The 23189-nt window shown below is 41.0% G+C and overlaps 1 protein-coding gene across 1 annotated transcript; it reads right to left on the bottom strand.

Moving 5' to 3' along the window:
- Window positions 1-886: 886 nt before the first annotated feature.
- Window positions 887-22965, bottom strand: LOC307269753 (rho guanine nucleotide exchange factor 7-like). The gene is made up of 21 exons (XM_080052781.1): window positions 22778-22965; window positions 21040-21123; window positions 18302-18386; window positions 17823-17947; window positions 17083-17287; window positions 15194-15279; window positions 13962-14056; window positions 12778-12873; window positions 9496-9618; window positions 8308-8446; window positions 7563-7622; window positions 7240-7386; window positions 7002-7088; window positions 6672-6750; window positions 6109-6245; window positions 5266-5499; window positions 5042-5135; window positions 4269-4358; window positions 2879-2975; window positions 2446-2500; window positions 887-2012 (listed from the first exon to the last, which is right to left on the bottom strand). The coding sequence occupies exons 1-21, from the start codon at window positions 22940-22942 to the stop codon at window positions 1890-1892; spliced, it is 2406 nt and encodes an 801-aa protein (XP_079908907.1). The 5' UTR covers window positions 22943-22965; the 3' UTR covers window positions 887-1889.
- Window positions 22966-23189: the final 224 nt, after the last annotated feature.

The following is a 23189-nucleotide window of genomic DNA, read 5'->3' as shown; positions in this document are numbered from 1 at the left end:
AAGATCTACTTGAGACTCAATTGTTTGATTCATAATTTTATTCACAGACAAATGGGTGAAATAAATAGAGGAGGGATGCTTCTGGAATCTTCCATAGTAACTTCTGTGATAACCTTCATCCCCATAACACAAGAGCACACAATACATTTTATCCGTCACTTTCAGTTAAGTATACGATACAGTCAGTTGACATATGGTTTAACATAGTTTAAATTAGTGTGGTTTGTTATTTCAATAATGGTTCAACTGTAGTTTCACTTGTTAGTAATATGAGAAATATGCTGCTCTCTGTACACACCATTATTAGTTTGATCAACCAGTTCAAGTAGAAAATAAGTAGCGTTACAAATGAAAACAGATTGAGAGGAAAATCCCAATCACAAATATAAAAATAAGACATTGTTTTACATTAGGTTGCATATTGGCATCATAAAAATCCAGTAAAAAATAACATTTTCCAGTGTTGTATTGCTTGGTTCGGGTTCTTTCATCCACCCTTCAGTAAATTAAAGCAGATAATTGTCAAAAGTTAAATTGTCTTAAAGGAATACTTCACCCAAACGGAACCGGTGTTCTATCATTATAAAATAGCTATTATAATATAATGAATGATGTTTTCCTTCCCTCAGTCTTCCCTTGGCCCAGCTGTCCTGTTAATCCTCACCCTACATTTTCCCATGTGTGATGTTACACATTTGAAAATGTTGGGTTAGAGACAGTGAGACCATAAAACACTCTTTCTGCCTTTTCTCAGGCTAAGATGAACCAATTTCTAAAATGTTTGCACATTTAATTATACAACATAGGATGTCAGAGTTCAATACACCTTCATATCAACCGGTGAAGTACAGTAGCTCTTTAAGCTTCCAGTTTGTATGCAGTCAGCCAAAAATCACAAAATAAATCAACTACCTCATCAGATAGTGACACTTTGTACTTCATATATAATCATTTGTTGGATGTTGAATTGATAACGTACACCTTTCACAATAAGAGGGTTTAACATTTGACAGTGAAACTTAATTGCTGCAAATGAAATAAAGAGTGAGTGCGTATGGCCAAACATGTCTATTTCAAGTTTCAATTAGGAATTTCATTAACATACTTCCCTGATATCTCTCTGAAATATACATATAAATTCACAAAGTGTTAATCAATGCCATAAGCAAGTCAATAAAACACTGTCCTGGCAAGAGTGAAATGTAATAGTTAAAGAGACTATGAGGAACTTTTAAATGTTTATGAAACACGTCTCGTTTTTACGCTGTTGCTCATAAACGACCTGTCACAGAGACAACCAATGAAAGGAATGCTATTTTTATACAGTTATTATTATTGCCCGGGTCAGAACCCCCGCCAACTCAGATGAAACTATTTACAGCAGACAGACTGGAAAAGCCTGTGTTTATGAACAGTACTAAATCAAAGTTTACTTGGCTTCACCATGGCCGTGTTACCATTATTAATCTGACATAGTCACATATAAATACATCCTGCCGTCTCTCGCTAAAATCAAACCAAAACTTAAAGTTCCTCTTAGTCACTTCAATGCAAATAACAGGATAAGGAAAAGACAAAGAAATGAGAATTGTTATATTTGTTAGTGTTGCAAAAAAAGGCTGTTTGTTAAAAAAGTAAAGGAGCATTACAAAGGGCCACTAAGCCCTCCAGCTGATTTGGCGTCACAGCTTGACGGTCCGTTGGGGGATCGATGGCTTTGCTGATGATGGCTTTTGGCAGGTCTTCTGTTTTGGTCCAGTTTTGCTTTCCACTAGGTCAGAACAAGTGAAAAGTGTTTTGTATATTGGCAGCTTGTTATTCTGGCTACACAGTTTAGGAGAGCTTCACAGTTCACAGTTTAAAGTCATTGAGACCCGTGTGTAAGAGCCTCAGAGGTTGGTCTCGTCCCAGGTGGGGTCGTTCATACTCTTCAGAACCCTCCTGACGATGCGCTCCAGCTCTTTCCTCGCTCGCTGCTCCTCCTCCAGCGTTCTCTTCATCCTCTTGTTGTCCTGAAGAATGGAGGGATAACACAGAGAGAGAGTTAAAAAAGAAGTGGAAGAGTGAGGGCAGGATATAAGATAGCGTCATGGTAATTGACGTCATATTTCTGAAAATGTCTGTTTATGTCTGTTCACCAGAGGCTTTCATATGTTTCAGTACCAATAACTCTAACCTTAACACTTGCTAATTCAGAACCTCACCCTTATTCAAGGCTCCACATTTCAAGATTCTTATTTATTTAGAGGATAGTTTATCAGCAACCGATATATTGTGCACAATTTTTTTTTTATCGCACTACTAGGGACCCCCTGGAATCCCCTTCAATACCTCTATGGGTTCTTAAATCTAAGTCAAAGTGCGACATTTGAACAGGAAAGATTAAATTAAGAAAAAAGAGGGTTTGTAATAAATGTAAAATTTTAAAATTGGGTACAAACTCACCTGTTTGAGTTCCTGGACCTCGTCTTTCAGGCCGTACACAGTGTCCACCAGACTCCTGCGTTGACACAACACACACACTATGATATGCCATTGACTGACACACACTGCTATCATTTCTAATATTCAAAGGTTTGGTCTCTCTGACATAGTAGAGAATATAACTAGGGAATAAACTAAGTATAGATATATAGGAATCGGCTAAACAACTTAGAATAGCAAAAAAAGGAAAAGCATATCTATCTATTTTTTAAATGTTCCACTTGGAAACCCTTTAATTTTTACATTATAAGCGTAGTATTAGGTTAGCCTGTACTTTATGTGCTTGTGTTATGATTGGTTTTGTAGTGTGGTCACTATCCACCATTTTCTACAGTATATTTGTATTAGTATCAGATGCATCCTTTTAGTTTAATTCTTCTTCTTCCTCCCTCACCTCTCCTCCACTACCGTCTGTCCGTTGCTCCTGGTTTCCTCCACTATAATCTTCTCCTCTTCTGGGAACAACATGTGGACATCTTTCCTGCTGGAGCCTGTTTGAACAGTGACAACAGTGTAGTGTTATTAACCCCACACAATCACATACACCTGCGTGCAGATAATACGGAAGATTAACAGGGCCACATGAGGGGAAAAATGAGAGGGGGAAGAATAAAAAGGAAATACAATTTTGTGATAAAAGACTAAATAGAATGTCTAGAATAAACACAACAGTTCAAAACTGCGGTCATCCGTTGTTTGTGGTTTATTAATGTTTTACTTATGAGTTACTGATACCAAAAGTTTGTCAATATCTTTACTGCAGTCTTAACCTGTCGAGTTTATTCTTGACATTGACAACAATAACAGATAACTCACCTCAATACCCACCTGTATTGTTTGTAGGCAGTTTAACACACAACCAACCAATAACAACACTGTACGATGGGGGACAGCTTACTGAAGCTACTGTATAAACACAACGGAATGCACACAGGTTCATACACAAAGACAACTACTAAGTATGCAATTAAAGACACATACACAGCGACATACACACGGCAGGTTTGGGGACCAATATAAAAGATCTATCCCTAGCTGGTTTTTGCTAACTTTACACCCGATATCTTACGAGAAAACGAGGCGGTCCGGTAACTATGTGCGGTCCAGACACTGTCATAATCCGAGTCCTCTGATTGGTCGGAAAAAGTGAGGTTGCCGGGCAGACCAGCGACGGTGAGGCTGGTGTCGGCGAGCACGTGGTTGTGCATGAGGTCAGTCCCTTGCCAGGCTGGATGCATTAAGAAGTTAACCAGCAGTAGATGGGAGTTCGGACAGACCAAATTAAATGTTGAGGTGTGGGTAAGGAGAAAGGGCATAAACCATATTGGATAAAGGATGAGAATTTGGGAAAAATCATATTGTAGTTTTGGTCGGCCGTTTAAAAAAAAACATAAATATGGCGAATATGAACCAAATGCAACCAAAAATAAAATGGAAAACAATTTAATGAAACAAGAGTAAGACATTGTTCATGATAAAAAGAATATAACAGGGATTGAACCAAGCAAAAGCATATGAAAGAAGTAGTTCATAAGAAGTATGAGGAAAGCAGGGAAGACACAGAAGAGAGAAGAGAGAAAAATACATTGTTAGAGCTGACGACAGAGAACTAACAGTGGTTAGCAATGAAACAGCTGAGAGCGAGTGAAAGTGTACGTGTGTGTGTGTGTGTGTGTGTGTGTGTGTGTGTGTGTGTGTGTGTGTGTGTGTGTGTGTGTGTGTGTGTGTGTGTGTGTGTGTGTGTGTGTGTGTGTGTGTGTGTGTGTGTGTGTGTGTGTACTGACTGGAGTTGAGGGTCTGTCGTGTCTTGGCGCTGGTGCAGTAGGCCTCAATGACTTTCAGTATCTGAGCGTCTTCCTCGAGAGCGGCCGTACCTGTGGAAACAAGAAGCTCATTCAAGACTCTATACTGCATTTCTTACAATTTTCGGGTGATACCCATGCACTTATTGTCAGTCCCTTTGTGGATACAAATTGTTCCTTAAAGGGATAGTTCAGTATTTTTGAAGTGGGGTTGTATGAGGTACTTAGGCACAGTTAATATTAATATGGTACATTATGGAGATGGCTGTCAACGCAGTCACTATAAGAAGTTTGGTGGGGAGTCGCGGTAGCAGAAGTTAGCCTATTACCTGTAGCTCCGAGTCAGCTGATTGGCGGAGTTATACGCTAGATTACACCAGCGCGAGTTAGCGTAGTAATACAACGGCCAAACTACGTCTGAAATCAAGTGCAAATATTAACGGCAAACTGAAGCAGTAAAATAGCATCAATCTCGTGTGCATTGAACATATTTTTTTTTGGTAAGCATTTATATATTAGGCCTATATACAGTATGTGGAGAAAAAACTTGTTCAATCTGGTCACCTCTCCAATACCTACAGCAACTTCCCTTCAAAACTTATTTTAGTGACTGCATTGACAGCCATCTCCATAATGTAACATCTTAACTATGTATACCCAAGTACCTCATACAACCCCACAAAAATACTGAACTATCCCTTTAACCATGCTAGTGCTGTGTTTGCTTTCTATGTGGACAGTTGCTGCATACTCACTCTTCCTGACAGTGAAGTCCTCTTCTGAAGCTTTCCTCTCTGGCTTCCTCTTAGGGAGCAGCTTCTTCATGTTCTTCGGACTCTTGCTCAAATCCTACGAACCAAAACACACAAATCATTGGTCATTTACTTTCACCAAATCGCACTATGAGAAAAACATAGTAGGGGAGGACGGGGGAATGTGAGACATTGGGTAATGTGAGACTCCCCCAGTTTCACAGCACCTCTTTCTGGCAGAGTGCGGCGGAGGGCCGTAGTGGAGGCGCGGGGCGTAGGCAGCTCAGGCTCCAGGGTTTGGGGGTGCTGGGTGGCTCCAGCGGGCCCCACATGGGACTGCTGCTGTTGTTGTTGTTAATGGTCCCCAGTGAGGAGGGGTGGGGCAGGGTGTGGTAGGTGTTCCCCACGCTCCCAACACCAGACTCAGAGTGTCTGGACGGAGTGACGGGCTGAGAGGGCAACTGGGAGAAGCACAGGAAAATGTCAAGTAGATTAGATTAGATTCACTTTATTGTCAATTCAAAGTAAACAATGCAATAAAATGCCGGTGGGTCAAACCAGAGTGCAAACAGCAGTTATATGCATAGGCAGCTACTCTATATACAGTAGTTACTAGCACTGTACACTAGCAATGCTTCTTGTCAAAATCACTTTGTCAAAATCAGTGAATATCTCCTCAGGATCCACTACATGTCAGTACTGTGTGTGTGCACTGAACAAAAAAATCCAATGTTAATAAACTAAAGCCTAAGCACTGTGAACTGTTGTTGGCTACGTTGTTTATATATCCTTTGTTTACATATCCCTTTACAGAGCCTAGGCCATGCTTTAACACTGGATTTTTGTGTTTTCCAGCACACACACAGTACGGACAGGTAGCGGATCGTGAGGAGATTATTCATTGATTTTGACAAAAAGTGATTTTGTCAACAAGCGTTCTCAAGAATCACTGACTCCACCTTTAAATACAACATCAATCTATACAGCAGTGGGGAAATGGAAAGGAGAGAGAGAGGAGAGAAATGAGACTGTGTGAGGTCTGTCATAGGCTGTAACCGTGGGGGACGTACAGTGTGACAGACGGACAGAGGCTTGTGCCGGGATGCGTGTCCGGCCGGAGTGTGTGTGTGTTTGGTGAGAAGGTCCAGCCAGTCCTGGAGATCGCGCTGACTGTTACACGCCACCTGCATCCGCTCACACTGACCGCCTGCACCACGACACACAGACACACACAAACACACACACAGTGTAAATAAATAATACATAATGATTTTATCATACATTCAATGGGATTATATTAATAAATTAAAATTATTATTATTATTTTTTATGTAACCTTTATTTATACAGGTAAATCCCATTGAGACCGGAGACTCTTTTTCAAGGGAGACCTGTTCCCATTTACACGTTACTATTCACACACAAATCCATACACCGATAGCATGCTAACTAACGGCATTCACACAAGGCAAGGCGGGTGAAGTGTCTAGCCTGAGGACACAACAACCATGACACAAGTGGCAGGGTGGGGATCGAACCGCCAACCCTTTGATCATTGGCGGACCCACTCTACCACCCGAGCCACAGTCGCCCCCAAAGTCGGTTTACTTGCTAGATAAAGGAGATTGCTGACCCGATATTTCAAAAGCATTCTTCAGATTATCTCCGTCTTCTATTCTGGAGATGAGCATTCCTGACAGTGGTATCCTCCCCTATAGACACACACAGAAACACACAATGTGTTAATCAGTGGACAAGTGTTGGTGTGTTTGAGGTCAAAGAGCTAATAAGGCAAATTTGCATGTCTGCATGCTACCTGTAATGATAAACTCCATAGAGATTGTAAACATAGCAAACTTATCATCAAATTGTCCTTTTAAAAGTGCACAGACAGTAAGGACAGATAGTTTATAGTGAGGGCATATTATATATACTGTACAGTATATACAACTCGCTGACTGACCTGGTAGATGAATCCACTCATCCTCATACTGGCAGAGAGATTGAGCAGAGTGTGGGGGAAGAGAACGAGGTAGCGTTCATGTGACTCCTGAAAAAAAAAAAAAACTCCCTTAAGAATCTCGTTTTTTTCGTATGGGGTCTTGAATGCAATCTCAGCTCTTTAGCTCATTTTGTGTTGTAAGAGTGAAGTGTGCATTTGACGTTAAGAAAGATCTTCTCTGGTTTTGGGAGACAGTTACCTGACAGTTTTGTGTGTGGACCGTGACTTGGGACATGTGCAACACGGGGCCGAAGGTTCTGATGTCATCGCCCTCCCAGTTCCTGATTGGCTCGGTCAAAATCTGCAACTCCAGGTCCTTCTTCTTCCTCACGTCCCGACACTGAGCCTGAACAAACACACGCACACACCCGCACACGCACACACACACACAAAACACACACACACACACACACACACACACACACACACATTAGACACACACACAAGCCTGCCACTTAACTATACAGCCACTAGTAAGGTCAGTCTAACTAATATACATGTGTATTTCTGTTTGTATCTTACTGCAAAGTCTTTAAAAGCCGTAATGCAAGCCAGCAGATCAGCTCTGTCTGGGTGTTGGTCCTAAGAGAGGGACAAAGAAATAATGAATCAAAAAAACCTGTTGAAATGAATGCATCCATTTAGTCAACACACATACACACAGGCTAATAATAATGATGTGTACTTGAACATAACATATCTTACTCTAATATTTAACTGCATTTGTACAGGTCAAAAACAAAGACATTATGCATTAATATTGACAAACTGCAATCATTATATGGTGCCAGCATTGCTTATTGGTTTATTTGAATAATGCCACAGACAGACAGTTAACTGCTGCGTTCCAAATCTTATACTCTTTCTTTTTTCTATTCTACATACGGCACCTGACCATAAAAATAATCTAGTTAGGATGCAGTAGGCATACACTTGGGACACACTTTTACTTATTTATTTCCTCATAACATTGCGCCTTGATCTTGCCTCTTGCTTTTATATCCGTCGCATCCCCGTTTGTTTTCATACGGAGACTCCGTCGATGTGACATCACTTCCGGTTGCGCACTGGATTGTGGGTCAGAATCGCCCATATAGGATGCTGTTTTCAACACTAAAAATCTCGGACGGATGTAGTAGACATCCGGGCATTTCTAACCATACTAAATCTGGCAACAAGAATCGGGACATCCTAAATCTTTTTTTTCTACCATACTAAATAGTAAATAGTATGGGGATTGGAACGCAGCCAGTAGATTGAGGCTGACCTCCATGTGTCTGTCCAGTTCTTTGAGCAGCGTGGGGTATCTCTCCAGCCGGGTGAAGGGTTTACTCAGACTGGTGGTGAGGGTCAGGATACCAGGAGAGGACGCTCCCTTAGACTCCATGTACTCCCCCAGGTCCTCACTGAGACACACACACAGAATATAACACATTCACACACACACAACCTCTTTGTTTTCTATACTGTACTGTTCCTGTGCACAGGAAAAATTAAAACACAATCTGACTGTACGATGAGTCTATCTTTTGGTCATTTGGCATTTCTTCCCACGAAAGGATATTAAAATACAAGTAAGGTGTTAGTTTTATATTCTGCGACCAGAAGTTGTAATGTACATAGTAAAAGCACGTATGAAGAAAAGTACCTTCCTAGGTGATGTACTGTACATGGAACAGTATGTAGTTTTAATGTAGTTAAAGCGATCTTTTTCCTATCAACATTATGACATGAATACTTACTTTTCTTAAACATGCTACATATATTGATTTTAAGTATATATAATTGTTCTGTTTCAGAAATGAAAATGTGTATTCACTTGTATTGAGACTGCTGTTAGGCTGCTCTACACCATTTGTGGTGCAATGGCGATACCTAGGGGCGAAACAGAGGTAGTGTTTTGGTGAGGTTACTGTGTAAGTGGATGAGTTTAGTTCCCACATGTTTCAAACAGAGAAGTACTGTAAGGCTGTTCTGAATATCGAGTCCTCGGAGGAATACGTCCGTAAGTTTTCCTTTTGTTATTGTAGGTAGATATCATCATTAACAGTTATTTTATGATGTAGGCAATACTTTAATAGCTGTCAAGTATTAAGTGTCAACGTGTGTATAAAATGTGGATATTTTGCTAATTAGTAATTACACCTTTGTTTGTACTCCATAGTTTTACATGAAAGAAACAATGTTGGACCTCAATAAATCTCCATTTCAAGAAGACAAACCAGCTTGATTCTTTGCCGTTCGCTATCTGTCTATAGTCATTGTAAGGACACAACTGCTAGGACAGAATAATAATGTTAACTTGATGTTAATGTCTGCTTTTTGACCCTAATAAAGAAAAATGCCTTGTATTTCTTAATAAAAATCAAATAAATGGTAACCACTACTTTTTTGTTTATTTTTCCTTTTGTGAAAAAAAAATGGAAATGGCCAAAACATAGACGGAGCCCTGTACCTGTGTTGTGTGAGGACGTTGACTGCAGACGGATGGTTGGAGCAGTAGGCCGTGTAGATGATCTTAATCTGGGGCATCAGACTCAGGAAGAACCCCCCCATCCTCTGCTGGCTCTCTGGGAGTCTGCACACACACACACACACACACACACACACACACACACACACACACACACACACACACACACACACACACACACACACACACACACACACACACAGAGAATGACTTCTGCTGAATCATACTACTATAATAGGAGGCCTGTCGGGCAGAGTTACTCCAAATCCCAGACACTTACGGTGGGGTGGGTGTCAGAGTCTACCTGCAAAAGAAGCTACCAGCAAGATAACGTCCCAGCCGTCGCAACAACAAGCTACCAAGACACCGCCGCACCAACAAGCTACCGAGACACAACACTTAGCTGCCGCCACCGCAGAAATAGAGGAAGATAACATCCCAGCCGCCGCACTATCTCAGGTAAGAGATTATGTAGGCCTATGCCACACTTTGCTGCTAAACTTTTTATTTCTTTTAATGACTACTCCTTTTAGCGCCGCTCATATTTGTATTACCCAGTAGTCGCGCTATATGCCCCCTCCCCCACAGGACCGTTTTATTTTTTAAAGTCCGTAATTTGTTCAATAGCCTATTTTAAATGACTCTCTTCCTTCAGCATCGCTCATTTGTATTACTTGTGTCGTGCCAGTGGCGGAATATGACTCTCCACACTCCTGGCATACTGCTGTCTGCTTCTCAGCGGAGCCCCTGTGTATTTGAAGATGTTTTAGGTGTGATTCAACCGTAGTAGGCTATATGCCTGAATAAGCTGTGGAGGAATACTCTCAAAACATTCACAAGAACCTATTCGGTTCAGCCTAAGTTGTACAAATGTATAGGCTACTACTGTACTACATGGTGTGAATTATAGTTATCAGGGGGAAAACAAATATGCAATAGGCATAAGTGTCATACATAATATAAGTGGAAGGTTCTTTTTTTACACCATGGGTTATTGTCATGACTCTAGAAGAAGGAAAAGCGGGCTACCTTAATAAACTCTACTGATTCATATGAACAGTTGTGCTTAATTATTTTAACCACAAAATTCAAAAGTGTCCAACATGAATCACGAATCACAGGAGAACCAGGGCCCAAAGAAACAACTTCTGTGGGGGACATAATTAGCTGCTCCCCCCTCTGCATGTTTATGTTTTATAACTGGCTTAGTAGTAAGAGGACTGATAAAACAATGTGGATGCATCCAGCTCTATTTGGTTTTAATGGGTTAGCACTCCGAACAGGTCCTAACATGTTCAACATTGATTTCTGCCGATGCACGGACAACATGCACAATACAATAACATTCCATTGGACTGTATTGTGTCTAAAAAGTTAGAAGTTAACAACCTACACTTGCTCATTTCTGTTCCCAGCCACTCAGCGTTTCAGCCGCCATGCTCTGCTGCCCTGCCACAAACATGGTAAGTATTATTTTAGATTATTATATTATGTTATAGTATGTATGATATTACATTTTTCCATCCCCCTCCTATGACAAATACATTTAACCAGTTCAGCTACCATCATCATGACAGATCACTTTCATATCACAGATCAAAGTTTTATAAGTAATTACTGTAATAATTTGACATTCACAGGACAAAGACAACTAACTGTTGACGGCTGCTGAAAATGTGGACAACCACAGAAAGAAAGCTGCCAGTAGGAGACAATCGCACCATGGAGCCGGTTCCACACCTTATACAACACAACACTGATGACACAATTCAAAGAAGGCAGGATGCCCTGTCATGCTGCTGAGGAGCTGGCTGCAGCCTCAGAAACCGGACCAGACTCATGGTTTGGCTAATGTTGCCTAGGGCAGTGGACTGTGGGGTAGCAGTCGGCCCTAACAAGGGATTCTTCTTGCCAAGGACACCTCTCCATGACCGTCCCCAGGAGTTCCAATTCACTGTGGTCCAGAGGCAGTTCCCCCTTCACCTGCCCTTTGCTGTCACAATCAGTAAAGGTGAGATACAATCCATCTTGCATACACACATTTTCTCATTGCACCTTCTTGATTAGTAATAACCTGACCCTGTGTCTTCTGCAGGACAGGAGAACAAGAGAGTGGTGTGTTCCTGCCCCACAGTGTGTTGGGACACGGCCGGCTGTACACTGACTGAAGCAGAGAAAAACCAGCAACAAGTGTGAGAGTGTTTGTGGGAGACAACCAAGATGGACTGACTGACAGCATTGCTGTTTTGCATTTACATTATCTTTTAATTAATAAATAACTCCAAAACATGACAAACCTTGCAGCTCAGGAGATCCTTTACAACTCCCTCATTTACCCTGCCAATCCACCAAGCGTGCCCTCATGGCTCATAAAGTGAACACCACAAGTGATGAAGACATACTCAAACATTGCATTTGTCAAAAAACATCTGCCATAATTCCTTCCCCACTCCTGTATGTAATATCTATGTAGTTATTCACTTTCCACTGACTAGAGGTTGAGCGCGCCCGAAAACTCTAGTCTTACTAAACTACAGAGCTCAGACAAATACAACTGTTACTTCAGTCTACCACTAGATGTCTCTGTTGCTTTAATAACTGCTACTTTGAAATCAGGCTAGAAGATACAGGCTGTGTTCCAATACCCATACTTTCTGCTATTTAGTATGGTAGAAAAAAGATTAAGGAGGTCCCAATTCTTGTGGTCGATTTAGTATGCATAAAAATACCCGAATGTCTACTAGATCCGGCCAAGATTTTTGGTGTTGAAAACAGCATCCTATTTGGGCGATTTCGACCCACAATACACTGCGTACCGGAAGTGACGTCACATCAACGGATCCTCCGTATGAAAACAACCGGAGATGCGACGGATACAAAAGAAAGAGGCAAGATCAAGGTGCAATGTTATGATGAAGTAAATCAGTAAAAGTATGTCCCAAGTGTATGCCTACTGCATCCTAACTAGATTATTTTTATTCTCGGATGTAGAGAACAGAATAGAAAAAAGAAAGAGTCTGAGATTTGGAACGCAGGGGGACAGTCTATTCTAAGTTAGCATAAGCAGTTTATCTTGGTTTTGGTCAGGTTTTGAAAAGACAAGCATGAATTATTTAGCAGAGGAATGCTCGTCAGTGTTTCTGGGACAATGGATGCGCCAGGATAAAAATATGGCATTAACTCTTGAAGTCCTTGCGTCAAACTGTGCTCGGTAAAGCTATGTAGCATACTGCAGCATAGAAAAAGATGAATTAGTGCACTGACTTGGTATGCTCCTCCAAGGACTGCACCAACATCTGCTGGAAGGTTGAGATCTCCTCCAGATTGCCCTGAATGGAACTGATGTCAACACTGCTGAGTCTGGACAATCAAAAGAGGGTGGATTTGAAATATATCTTTACATTCAATATATATACACTCACCGGCCACTTTATTAGGTACACCTGTTCAATGGCTTATAAAAACAAAAAGCTAATCAGCCAATCACATTGCAGCAATTTAATGCATTTAGGCATTTAGACGTGGTCAAAACAACGTGCCGAAGTCAAACCGAGCATCAGAATGGGGAAGAAAGGGGGTTTAGGTGACTTTGAACATGGTGTGGTTGATGGTGTACGGCAGGATGGATCCATCTTTCATGTTGTTTACGCCAAATTCTGAACCTGCCATCTGAATGTCGCAACTGAAATCGAGACTCATCAGACCAGGCATGATTTTTCAATCTTCTATTGTCCAATATTGGTGATCCTGTGAGAATTGTAGCCTCATTTTCCTGTTTTTAGCTGACAGGACTGGCACCCGGTGGGGTCTTCTGTTGCTATAGCCCATCTGCTTCAAGGTTGGTCGTGTTTTGCGTTCAGAGATGGTATTCTGCATTCCCTGGTTGTAACGAGTGGTTATTTGAGTTACTGTTGCCTTTCTATCATCTCGAACCAGTATGCCCATCCTCCTCTGACCTCTGACTTCAACAAGGCATTTTACGTACACACAAATGCCGCTCACTGGATATTTTTTCATTTTCGGACCATTCTCTGTAAACCCTAGAGATGGTTTGGAGTGAAAATCCCAGTAGATCAGTAGTTTCTGAAATACTCATACCAGCCCTCCTGGCACCCTCAACATTGCCATGTTCAAAGTCACTTAAAACCCCTTTCTTCCCCATTCTGTTGCTCGGTTTCAACCTCAATTAAGTTGTCCTGTCCAGGTCTACATGCCTAAATGCATTGAGTTGCTGACATGTGATTGGCTGATTAGTTATATGTGTTAACAAGAAAATGAACCGCTGTACCTAATAAAGTGGCCGGTGAGTGTATATATCAGTATTAATGTAGAATTGGTAATAGATATGCTGGTGTGTGTGTGTGTGTGTGTGTGTATGGCTGCCATTTAAAATCCCAGTCCCAGTTCTGTTAAATAAAAGATCAAAAGGTGTTAAAAATAACTCCAACCTGTCCGTGGGGTGAAGTGAGCGCAGGTAGGAGCCCAGGAGACTCTGTACCTCCCTGGAATATTCACCCTCTGCTTCAAGGATGTTTTGTAGGACCTGTCACACACACGCACACGCACGCACGTACACACACACACACACACACACACACACACACACACAAAAGTACCACACACAGGGATTTTATATTCATTAAAATGGTAGTACTGTATGCTTTTGCCCATTAGTGAAAACAAAATGGATCTTCTCGAAGGCAACATTTTTATTTTTTGCATTTTTTTTGCATTTCTGGCATTTCTGTCTGGGAGCAGCTTTGTCTTCAGGCGTATGTTTGGGTGTGTGTGTGCATGCATGTGTTTGTATGAGTGAGAGGTGAGACACACACACACACACACACACACACACACACACACACACACACACACACACACACACACACACACACACACACACACACAGGTACCCCAACCAGAGGATGTTCAGCCTAGAAAAGACTGTCGCAGCTTGTTGCATTATTAAAAGACACACCAACGCACGCACGAACGCGCACACACACACACATGCACACACACACACACACACACACACACACACACACACACACACACACACACACACACACACACACACACACACACACACACACACACACACACACACACACACAGAAACCAACCCTGGGGCAAAGCTGCCCTAGAAACCACTGGTATGGAAGAAATAACCTACATTTCATCTGATGCACTCTCTCTCTCCCTCTCTCTCTCTCTCTCTCTCTCTCTCTCTCACACAGAGATATACACAGACACTCACACAGATGCAGGCTCCACAAATAAGCAAAGGCTTAAACAAACACACATAGCAGCAACACAATCATTAATTGGCTGGATGTGGATAAAAAAAATATTGATTTTAACAGTGGACAACAGCAAACGCCCTTGTGTCAACCATCCATTAACCGGGTTCACCCAACGAGTCTAAGCTAGGAGGAGGGACAGAAAGCATACACACAGGACATATTTCATACATGGCATTTTAAAATGTTGGTTTGCCCAATGCATAAAATAGCAACATGTCTTGTACCCTGAGCTTAAAAGGACCTCATTCAAATTTAAAAGCATAGTAATAGATCATACTTTATACTGTTATGTTATAAGTGAAATGTTCCTCCGTTGTAAGAACATATGGCCCATCATAGCAGAATGAGGAGAGTTCTAAGAGTGTGATGCTGCTCACCACATTGTAGTAGGTCTTATTGACGATGGTGGTGTCGAAACCTTTGGGAGGACTTTTCAGAGTGCCAGACTTCTCCAATGTCTTATCTGTCGAGCAAAGAAAGAAAGAAAGAAAGAAAAGGAGGGAACAATTTAAAGACCAGCTATTTTTTTTTTAAGATCAGTTAGAAGGCATGGAAATTTGAATTCTCGTCATGTCAACACGGCCGTTCAATAAAATGACGAGGAAAAATGTCTCCTTTACAAAGTTCCAACATCTTCTGTAGGACAATTTGTGCCCCGTACAAGATGTAGGAGAATCACTGATTGATGAATGCTTTAAAAGAATTGACTCACGTAATGTCATTTCCCCTGTCCTTTGTTTTTGTATTTTTCAAAGACATTGTACGGCCAATAATAAAAGCACACTGTCACATCCTTCTACTTCACTATTGTCCTTCGCAGACATTGCAACTGTAAAGCCAGGAGAATAATAAGCATTTTCTATGTAATGGGCCGCTTTGATTACTTTTTTTAGACACACCCGACTAGAGGAAGTTTACTACTATAATTGGGGTGCTGTAAAGGATAGAACTAGGTTTTTTATGTCAGTGGAAAAAAATATATGAAAAAACACAACTGCAAATCTTACATAGTACAGCTTTAAACAGAGCTTCGGTTTCAATAGTAATGATTTATGTTGCTAAACCAAGACAACATACGCTCAAGCTCACATCTCCCAAAAACTCCCCTTGGCCATATGAATTAACTGCTAATCCGTCTCTTGTGTGTTAATGTGTGTATCTGGTCCTTGTATTTTTTTCGCTGCTAGCTGTAAGTCAGGAAGTTCCTTTCTTATACAGCAGCCCTGGAACATCCTGTCTTTGTGTGTGTGTGTGTGTGTGTGTGTGTGTGTGTGTGTGTGTGTTTCCCCCGTCGGTTCCTGCTTTCCCGTACACAGAAAGCTACAACACAGGCGACTAAAGCCATGAGGATACAGCTCGCAAAGCAGCTCGCAAAGCAGCTAACACACTCAAAACCCAGCAGTGTCCAGTCTAAGGGTCAGAATGGCCAATTGACACTGCTTTTAAATATGGTTGTTCAAAATCATATTTTCTTTGCTCAAATTCATTAGTTGTGATTATCTCGTTTGGTTTCCTTCTAGATGAATTGGCTTTCTTTAATTTATATCCATCTCCCTATATACTCTATGGTGGATTTGAAGTTTGAAGGGACTATGAGGAAAAAGGATGTATCTGATATATGAATTTATGATGGGATCTGGATATAACAATGCTAAAGATGCTGGACAGATTATATTTGTGTCCCTATTTTAGTTCTTTTTTCATGATATGTAGTGTACTGGTTACCTTTCTTAAGGAATAATACTCAAGTCTTTACGCCAAGAACAAACACAGCACTTTTCACACATACCTTGTCAATAGGTTTTAAACATAAGTCTCTGAATGTAATTCCTCTAAACCTTGTCAAATTAAATGATTAAAATCCTTCATTTCTATACAGGACTTCATGCGCCCTTTAAAAATGACACAAGACAGTCAATGCTGATCTTACGAACCAGAATAAAAGCTGCACACAAATTAGCATTCGGTTGCAGTACGTTTCAAGGATAATTAGGCCAGTCTACTGCCTTAAGGCTTCAGACTACAACTAAAAAGAGGTAGTGAGTTATTATCAGTCAAAACAGACCAAACAGACTGCGTGTGTTCTACACAGTTTTCCTTACATCTTAAGAGTTTTAGTTTTAGCATGAGAAAACTTGAACATTTAGTGCAGAAAGTTAAAGTTAAGTGCCTTAGAAAGTTAAGTGTCTCCCCCACTGTTCTGTGGACTAACACATACAGTATTAACATGGATGACATTTGAAGCAGTGAGAGCCGCTACACCCACCGCTTCCTTTCAGCTCCCGTACGTAGTTGCTAGGGAACCAGCCGGACTTGCCGTTGACCGAGCCCTCCCACCAGCCGCCGTCCTCCTGCCGGCCCACGCTGATGATGTCACCCTTACAGAAGGACAGCTCGTCCTCATTGGTCGGCTGGAAGGGGAAGCGAGCCTTGACCAGGATGCGGCCACACCCACTGCCCTCCGACATGTCCTGGGAGGAGGGGAGGAAAGACTTAGGCTGCGTTCCTATTCCAAATACTATCTACCATTTAGTATGGTAGAAAAAAAAAGATTTAAGATGTCCCAATTCTTGTGGCCGGATTTAGTATGGTTAGAAAAAACCGGATGTCTACTAAATCAGGCCGAGATTTTTAGTGTTGAAAACAGCATTCTATTTTGGCGAGTCTGACCCACAATCCAGTGCGCACCCCGAAGTGACGTCAAATCGACGGAGCCATATGAAAACAAACGGGGATGCGACGGATATTAAAGCACAAGGCAAGATCAAGGCGCAATGTTATGATGGAATAAATAAGTGAAAGTGTGTCCCAAGTGTATGCCAACTACATCCTACCTAGAGTTTTATTTTGGTCAGATGTACTGTAGTGTGTAGAATAGAAAAAAGAAAGAGTATGAGAATTGGAACGCAGGGAAAATAAACTGTCTGGGTGAATGAATACAGACCCAGTGTTATGTATATATAACCCCTATACTACTCAGTGTTATTCTAGTGCATGATAACTCACCAGGCTGCGGTACTGCGGCTGCAGCAGTTTGGAGGAGCGACTCTGAGTGTTCAGAGAGTCAAAGGACTTGATCCTCAAGCCGGAGGAGTGGGGCGCACACACACTGTCTTCACACACACCTATCTCTGCACACAATGAATAGTGTAATTCAACAATCAAAATACCTCAAATTCAATGTTAAATCCTGGTTAAATAGTGATACTAATACAAAAAATAAACTTACTTAGCTATCAAAATATAATTATTGAATACACTAGAACTTAATGTGAAAACGGTGCATATGATAGTGATATTTACACTATTAGAACTGCTTTTAATAATGAGATGAACACAAATATAAACATATAAAGCACTTCATCAAAACTATTGAAGAAATAGTGAAAGGAAGGTTTGCCAATGTTTGCATAAATGAAAAGTGTGCCTAGAAAATGTATTAGGAACACAGACAATAACACGTAGACATAAAAACAGACACAGACCTTCAGTAGCTTTGTTAAGGGCGACCAGGGAGTTTAGGACCTTGGAGAGGTTCAGTCCCTGTAGTAGGTCACTGACCTCAAAGGGCTAAAGGAGAGAAGACAAAGACAAAGAATATAGAATTATTTTTTTAGAACAGCAATGAAGCATGGAGAGAAAAACACATTCGTAATAAATGTGTAGTGCGTGCCATCAATAAGGAAACAGATCTAGTCTTGGTATCTCCATGCAGAGGTGTGCTGGTAAATAGAATGAATGAGACCTATGACTTCTAGTTCACCATCATAATCACAATTTTAGAAATGGTGTTTTGCTTGCATGACAGCACTACTGTACACACTATCCTGATTTAGCTTGCCTTGCAGCAGTAGGGCTTATTCAAAACTGATCTGATGAAAACATACGTCAACCTTCAAGATCAAGAAATTCAAAGTTTAGTGTACTGTATGTGTGTATGTGTGTGTGTGTGTGGGGGGGGGGGGACACGTCCCACCTCCAACTGCAGTCTGGAGCGGGATTACTCAAAAGTCTGAGTCGCTTGTAATCTCCCCCACCATCAACACACACACACACACACACACACACACACACACACACACACACACACACACACACACACACACACACACGATCAAAATACCTCAGAAGCCCCCTAATCTTGTGTATACCACACACACACTGAGTGACTTCTACATTCCCAAGGCGTGAAGGTGAAACGTCCTGTTTTTGGACAGACTTCAAAACTGTTTTTTCAATATTTTTAATGAAATACCAAAGGGTTTATGTATGCTGAGAGCTGCTAGCAGAGTGGCTCCCTTTAATCTAATGATAAAACAACACCATCCCTTTTAATGTAGTCGTCCTTTTAAGAATCCAGTTTGTTTGATTTATATACACACAAGCTTATTAGCAGTCAGAGCAAGTATGGACCCAAATGCAATACACACTTTCATCTCTCTCTCTCTCTCTCGCTGGCAATGTGCCGCGATACTACATGAGGCCGTCTATACACCACTGCAGTAGAAATGTACTTATACTTTTGATTTTTGGATAAAGCTTGTTATCAAAATCCCTTTTTGTCAAACTCTTCATGATCGTGTGTGTGTGTGTGTGTGTGTGTGTGTGTGTGTGTGTGTGCTTGGTGTTAATACACAGCCTAGTCTCTGTAAACAGGTATCTAAACAAAAGGTTTGTAAACAAAAGGGGGCCCACCTTAGCTATAGCAACATGCCTGTTTACAGAGCCTAGGCTGTGTATTACCAGTGGATTCTTTACCCCCAGTGCACACACAGTACAGACAGGTAGTGGACGGTGAGGAGATATTCAGGGCCAACGGTAACTAGAACTGTGTGTATAAGTCTGGTTCATTGTGGATTCATACTGTCTCTTGCTGTCAACTCTGTGATCCTTCTGTATTTGCCCCGGGTCGTTCTCCGCATGTCATTCCCCTCTGTGCCCCATTTCATCTCTGTCTCTGCACACTAACACTGACACAAAAATCCTTTCCTATTGGATGGAGGGTCTGGCTCGTCCTCTGCCTGTCTGATGACAGTCTGGGAGAATGATGTCAGTCCTTGGCTTCCAGCAACATGGTGAACATGCATCTAATCAACCCGATTGGAAAATCCACTGACTGCATTACGTCAACGGAACCCACCCCACCCCACCCCTCCTCCTTCTCCTCCATGTCATCTTTTCAAACTCTTTCCATTGGTCCACTTTACCATTTACTGCTATGTTGTTTAACCAGCTCTTATCCATACAGACTCAATGGCAATTTATACCCCAGTGTGTGCCCTCTCTAGCCTTCTCTTTACACCCACTGTGGTCAAGGATATGACCTGGCTTGACCCACTGTTAGTGTTGACCCAAACACACAGGCACATGCACATGAATGCTTTTAAAACCCTTATGACAAATCTAGATGTATTTTATATAATGAGCCTGCCGAACAGCCACATATTTGATATCAATTTTAATATTTCCAACTTATATTTGAATGTTTCTGTGCAAAGCGATTGTGCAAAAGTATTGATTGCAACATCAACATACAACGTTATCATCATGATAATATTCATGCTAAAAAACCATATGGAATCTGATCCAAAAGTCACTTTATAAAGTAGCTACAAAGAACGCAAGCAGCCAAAACAAATTTTCCAAACCCATAAAGTTGTTACATTGCCTATTATAAGTTATCTATTAAGAATGATTAAATTCTGAGTAAATTTTGAATGAAGTCGGTTGCAACTTATAAAACCTTCATAAAGAGTGACTCATAAGAAAGCAGTGCATTGTGTTTCTGGAGCTAAATATTGGCTAAGGCTAGAGTATGTTTGTCTTATTATTAGTCATTGAAGTTCACCTTTGTATCAGTACCGCCGTATCATTTTGATAAGAAGCAGATACTGAAAATCCCTACTCTGCCTAAAAAACTTTAGGCAGAGTAGGGATTAGTATTTTAAATGCTAAATTCTAAAGAAATATTCGGGGGGAAATCTTTCCACAAAACACAGCCATGTTTACATACAATGACACCTTAGATTGCTCGCGAGGGACGTTACAATAACTGGTGCTGTCTCGTGCCGTTGTCCGTTAACGGGAGTAACGGCTTGTTAATAGACTGTATAAAAGACTTCATTGGTAAAAAGCAAGATAGCCGTACATTGGGTTTTGTAGCCTCCATACTGTGTAAGTGTATTAATAAATAAAATACATTATTGATAATATGTCTACTCACCTCCACACCGAAAGCCCCACAGCCTTTAATAAACTCGGTAATGTTCTTCTGACACTCGCTGTCGCTCCTCGGTTCCTGGAAAAACTACAGACAAAAAGTAACAAAAATTTGCTTAAAATGTTGACATGGAATATGAACGAACTGCCAATAAATTAATGTATTACTGTATTTAGTTCTTTACCCCGAATGAAAACAGTCTTATAACAGGCGTTTCTCGTGCACTACACTTGCCACTTGCTGCTTACCAGCATCCAGGTAGCTAATAAGCCCCAACACCCGGTTTCAGATTTCAAAATAAAGCATTAATTAAGAGACGTTTACATACATTTTGTGTTCCAAGATTGGACTTCGGTTCAAGCCACATTTACAATTATTTCACCGCGCCCATTAGTTAGATAGATAAGTGTATCTTTATGTTTTTAGTTCATTCTGAGGGTTGTTTTAAGTTGAGTTGAAAAGGGAGGTTGTGCTTCAACGATGGAGATTCTCAGTGGTGCCAAACCCAAAATTGAATAGAGATGTTAAAATAAAGATAAGGTAGCACACCTCAAGTTCACAAGTAAAGGAGAGGAGAAAAGTTAGGGAGGCAAAACATTTTAATTTAACTTGTTTAATTAGGCCTAATTTAACAAGATACAGGGCTATCTTCCAGGCCCACATCAGTTTCCACTCAGTCTAGGCCTACAAAGAGCTAAGGTAACAAAATATATATTTTACTACTTGAAATTTCAGTTGCATTTACAAAGTAAGACTGACTGTTGCAAAACGGAAAACAAACAGCCTAGTATGGTGGGTTGTGCGAGGCTGCTGGCATGCCTTTATTTTGAAAGCATCATGGCTTCACTTTGTATTGAGCTGTGGTTAACAGTAACAGAGGCTACATTGATAAGGATCTACTACAATCTCCCAGAGAGGTGGGATAAGCCAAAGGAGGAAATGACGTTGCCAGGTCCATGGTCCACACAGTGGTGTGTGTGTGTGTGTGTGTGTGTGTGTGTGTGTGTGTGTGTGTGTGTGTGTGTGTGTGTGTGTGTGTGTGTGTCAAAGAAAAGGAGAGGGAGTCAAATTCAAATTTGATATTCAAATGATTGGCATACGAGATAAGATGACACTCCCCAGCTATGATAGGCAAAGTAAACTATTACTGCAATAGCTGTTAGTAGGCTGCTGTGGACCATAACATTCATGGTCAAACATTTCATTATAGAGTCCTCCTACAATCCCAATAGATGTATCACAGTAGATGTAGCATAACTAGTGATACATTGTTTTGCTTTAAATGCAGCAATCAGGTCTCAGATTATTACATTATGCTATACTGTATCTTCTCTGATGGTGTTACTGGGTCCATAAATAAGATTACAACAATCTAACAAGTGCCACCCACTTTGACTTTAGATGGGATTTTCACAACAACAGGAAAACAAAAACACTTTACAGTCAAAGTGAAAAAGTAAAAATCTCGGAATAATTCCTTATGAATAGCATAATGTTTGACAGTGAGACTTTTTTTAATTGCCTATTTCAAGGCATTAATTTGTAGGCTACTCTAGAAATCTTCGAACGTTTTTAGTGTTTAACACTGTTTTTTCCTTATAGGTTCAAATGTTTTAAACGTTATTTTGCTTATTTTTTTTATTATTAAGCCTACTATTTATTATGTTTTTTATTAGGTTTTCATATGCTATCACCACGGTATAACGGGTTCTCTTGTTCTCTGTCCCACTCGTCCACTCACTTTGTCCACGGTCCCGGGTCGGAGTCGCTCCAGCAGTTTGCACAGCACCGCTCCATCCTGCAGAGACGCCTGAAGAAAGGCTTCGGGGTCGGAGATGCTTTTCTTGGGAGACTCCAAGACTCCCAGCGTGATGAGCCACGTTACCGTCTGTTCGGCCGAATTCATGCCTCGATCTCAGGGGTATAATAACACAACAACAAGAACTGGCTGCAGCACTCCTCTCTGTGTGTAGGCGCTATTATATTCTAGGCTACTTGTCCAGAATGAAACGGAAAGGGTCAGCCCCGCCTTGTTTGAACATCACAATCAAGCGCGCACTGGTTGGATCACATAGGCGATTATTCCAAATATAGAAAATAATGTGGAAATGAGCAAAACAAATGTGGTTCCTTCCTTTAAAAGCTAATTATCC

The sequence above is a fragment of the Ammodytes marinus genome (genome assembly GCF_949987685.1).
Source record: "Ammodytes marinus genome assembly, chromosome: 24".
Lineage (NCBI taxonomy): Eukaryota > Metazoa > Chordata > Actinopteri > Uranoscopiformes > Ammodytidae > Ammodytes > Ammodytes marinus.
Note: the sequence above shows the minus strand (reverse complement) of the source record. Positions and strands in the feature narration are given on the sequence as shown.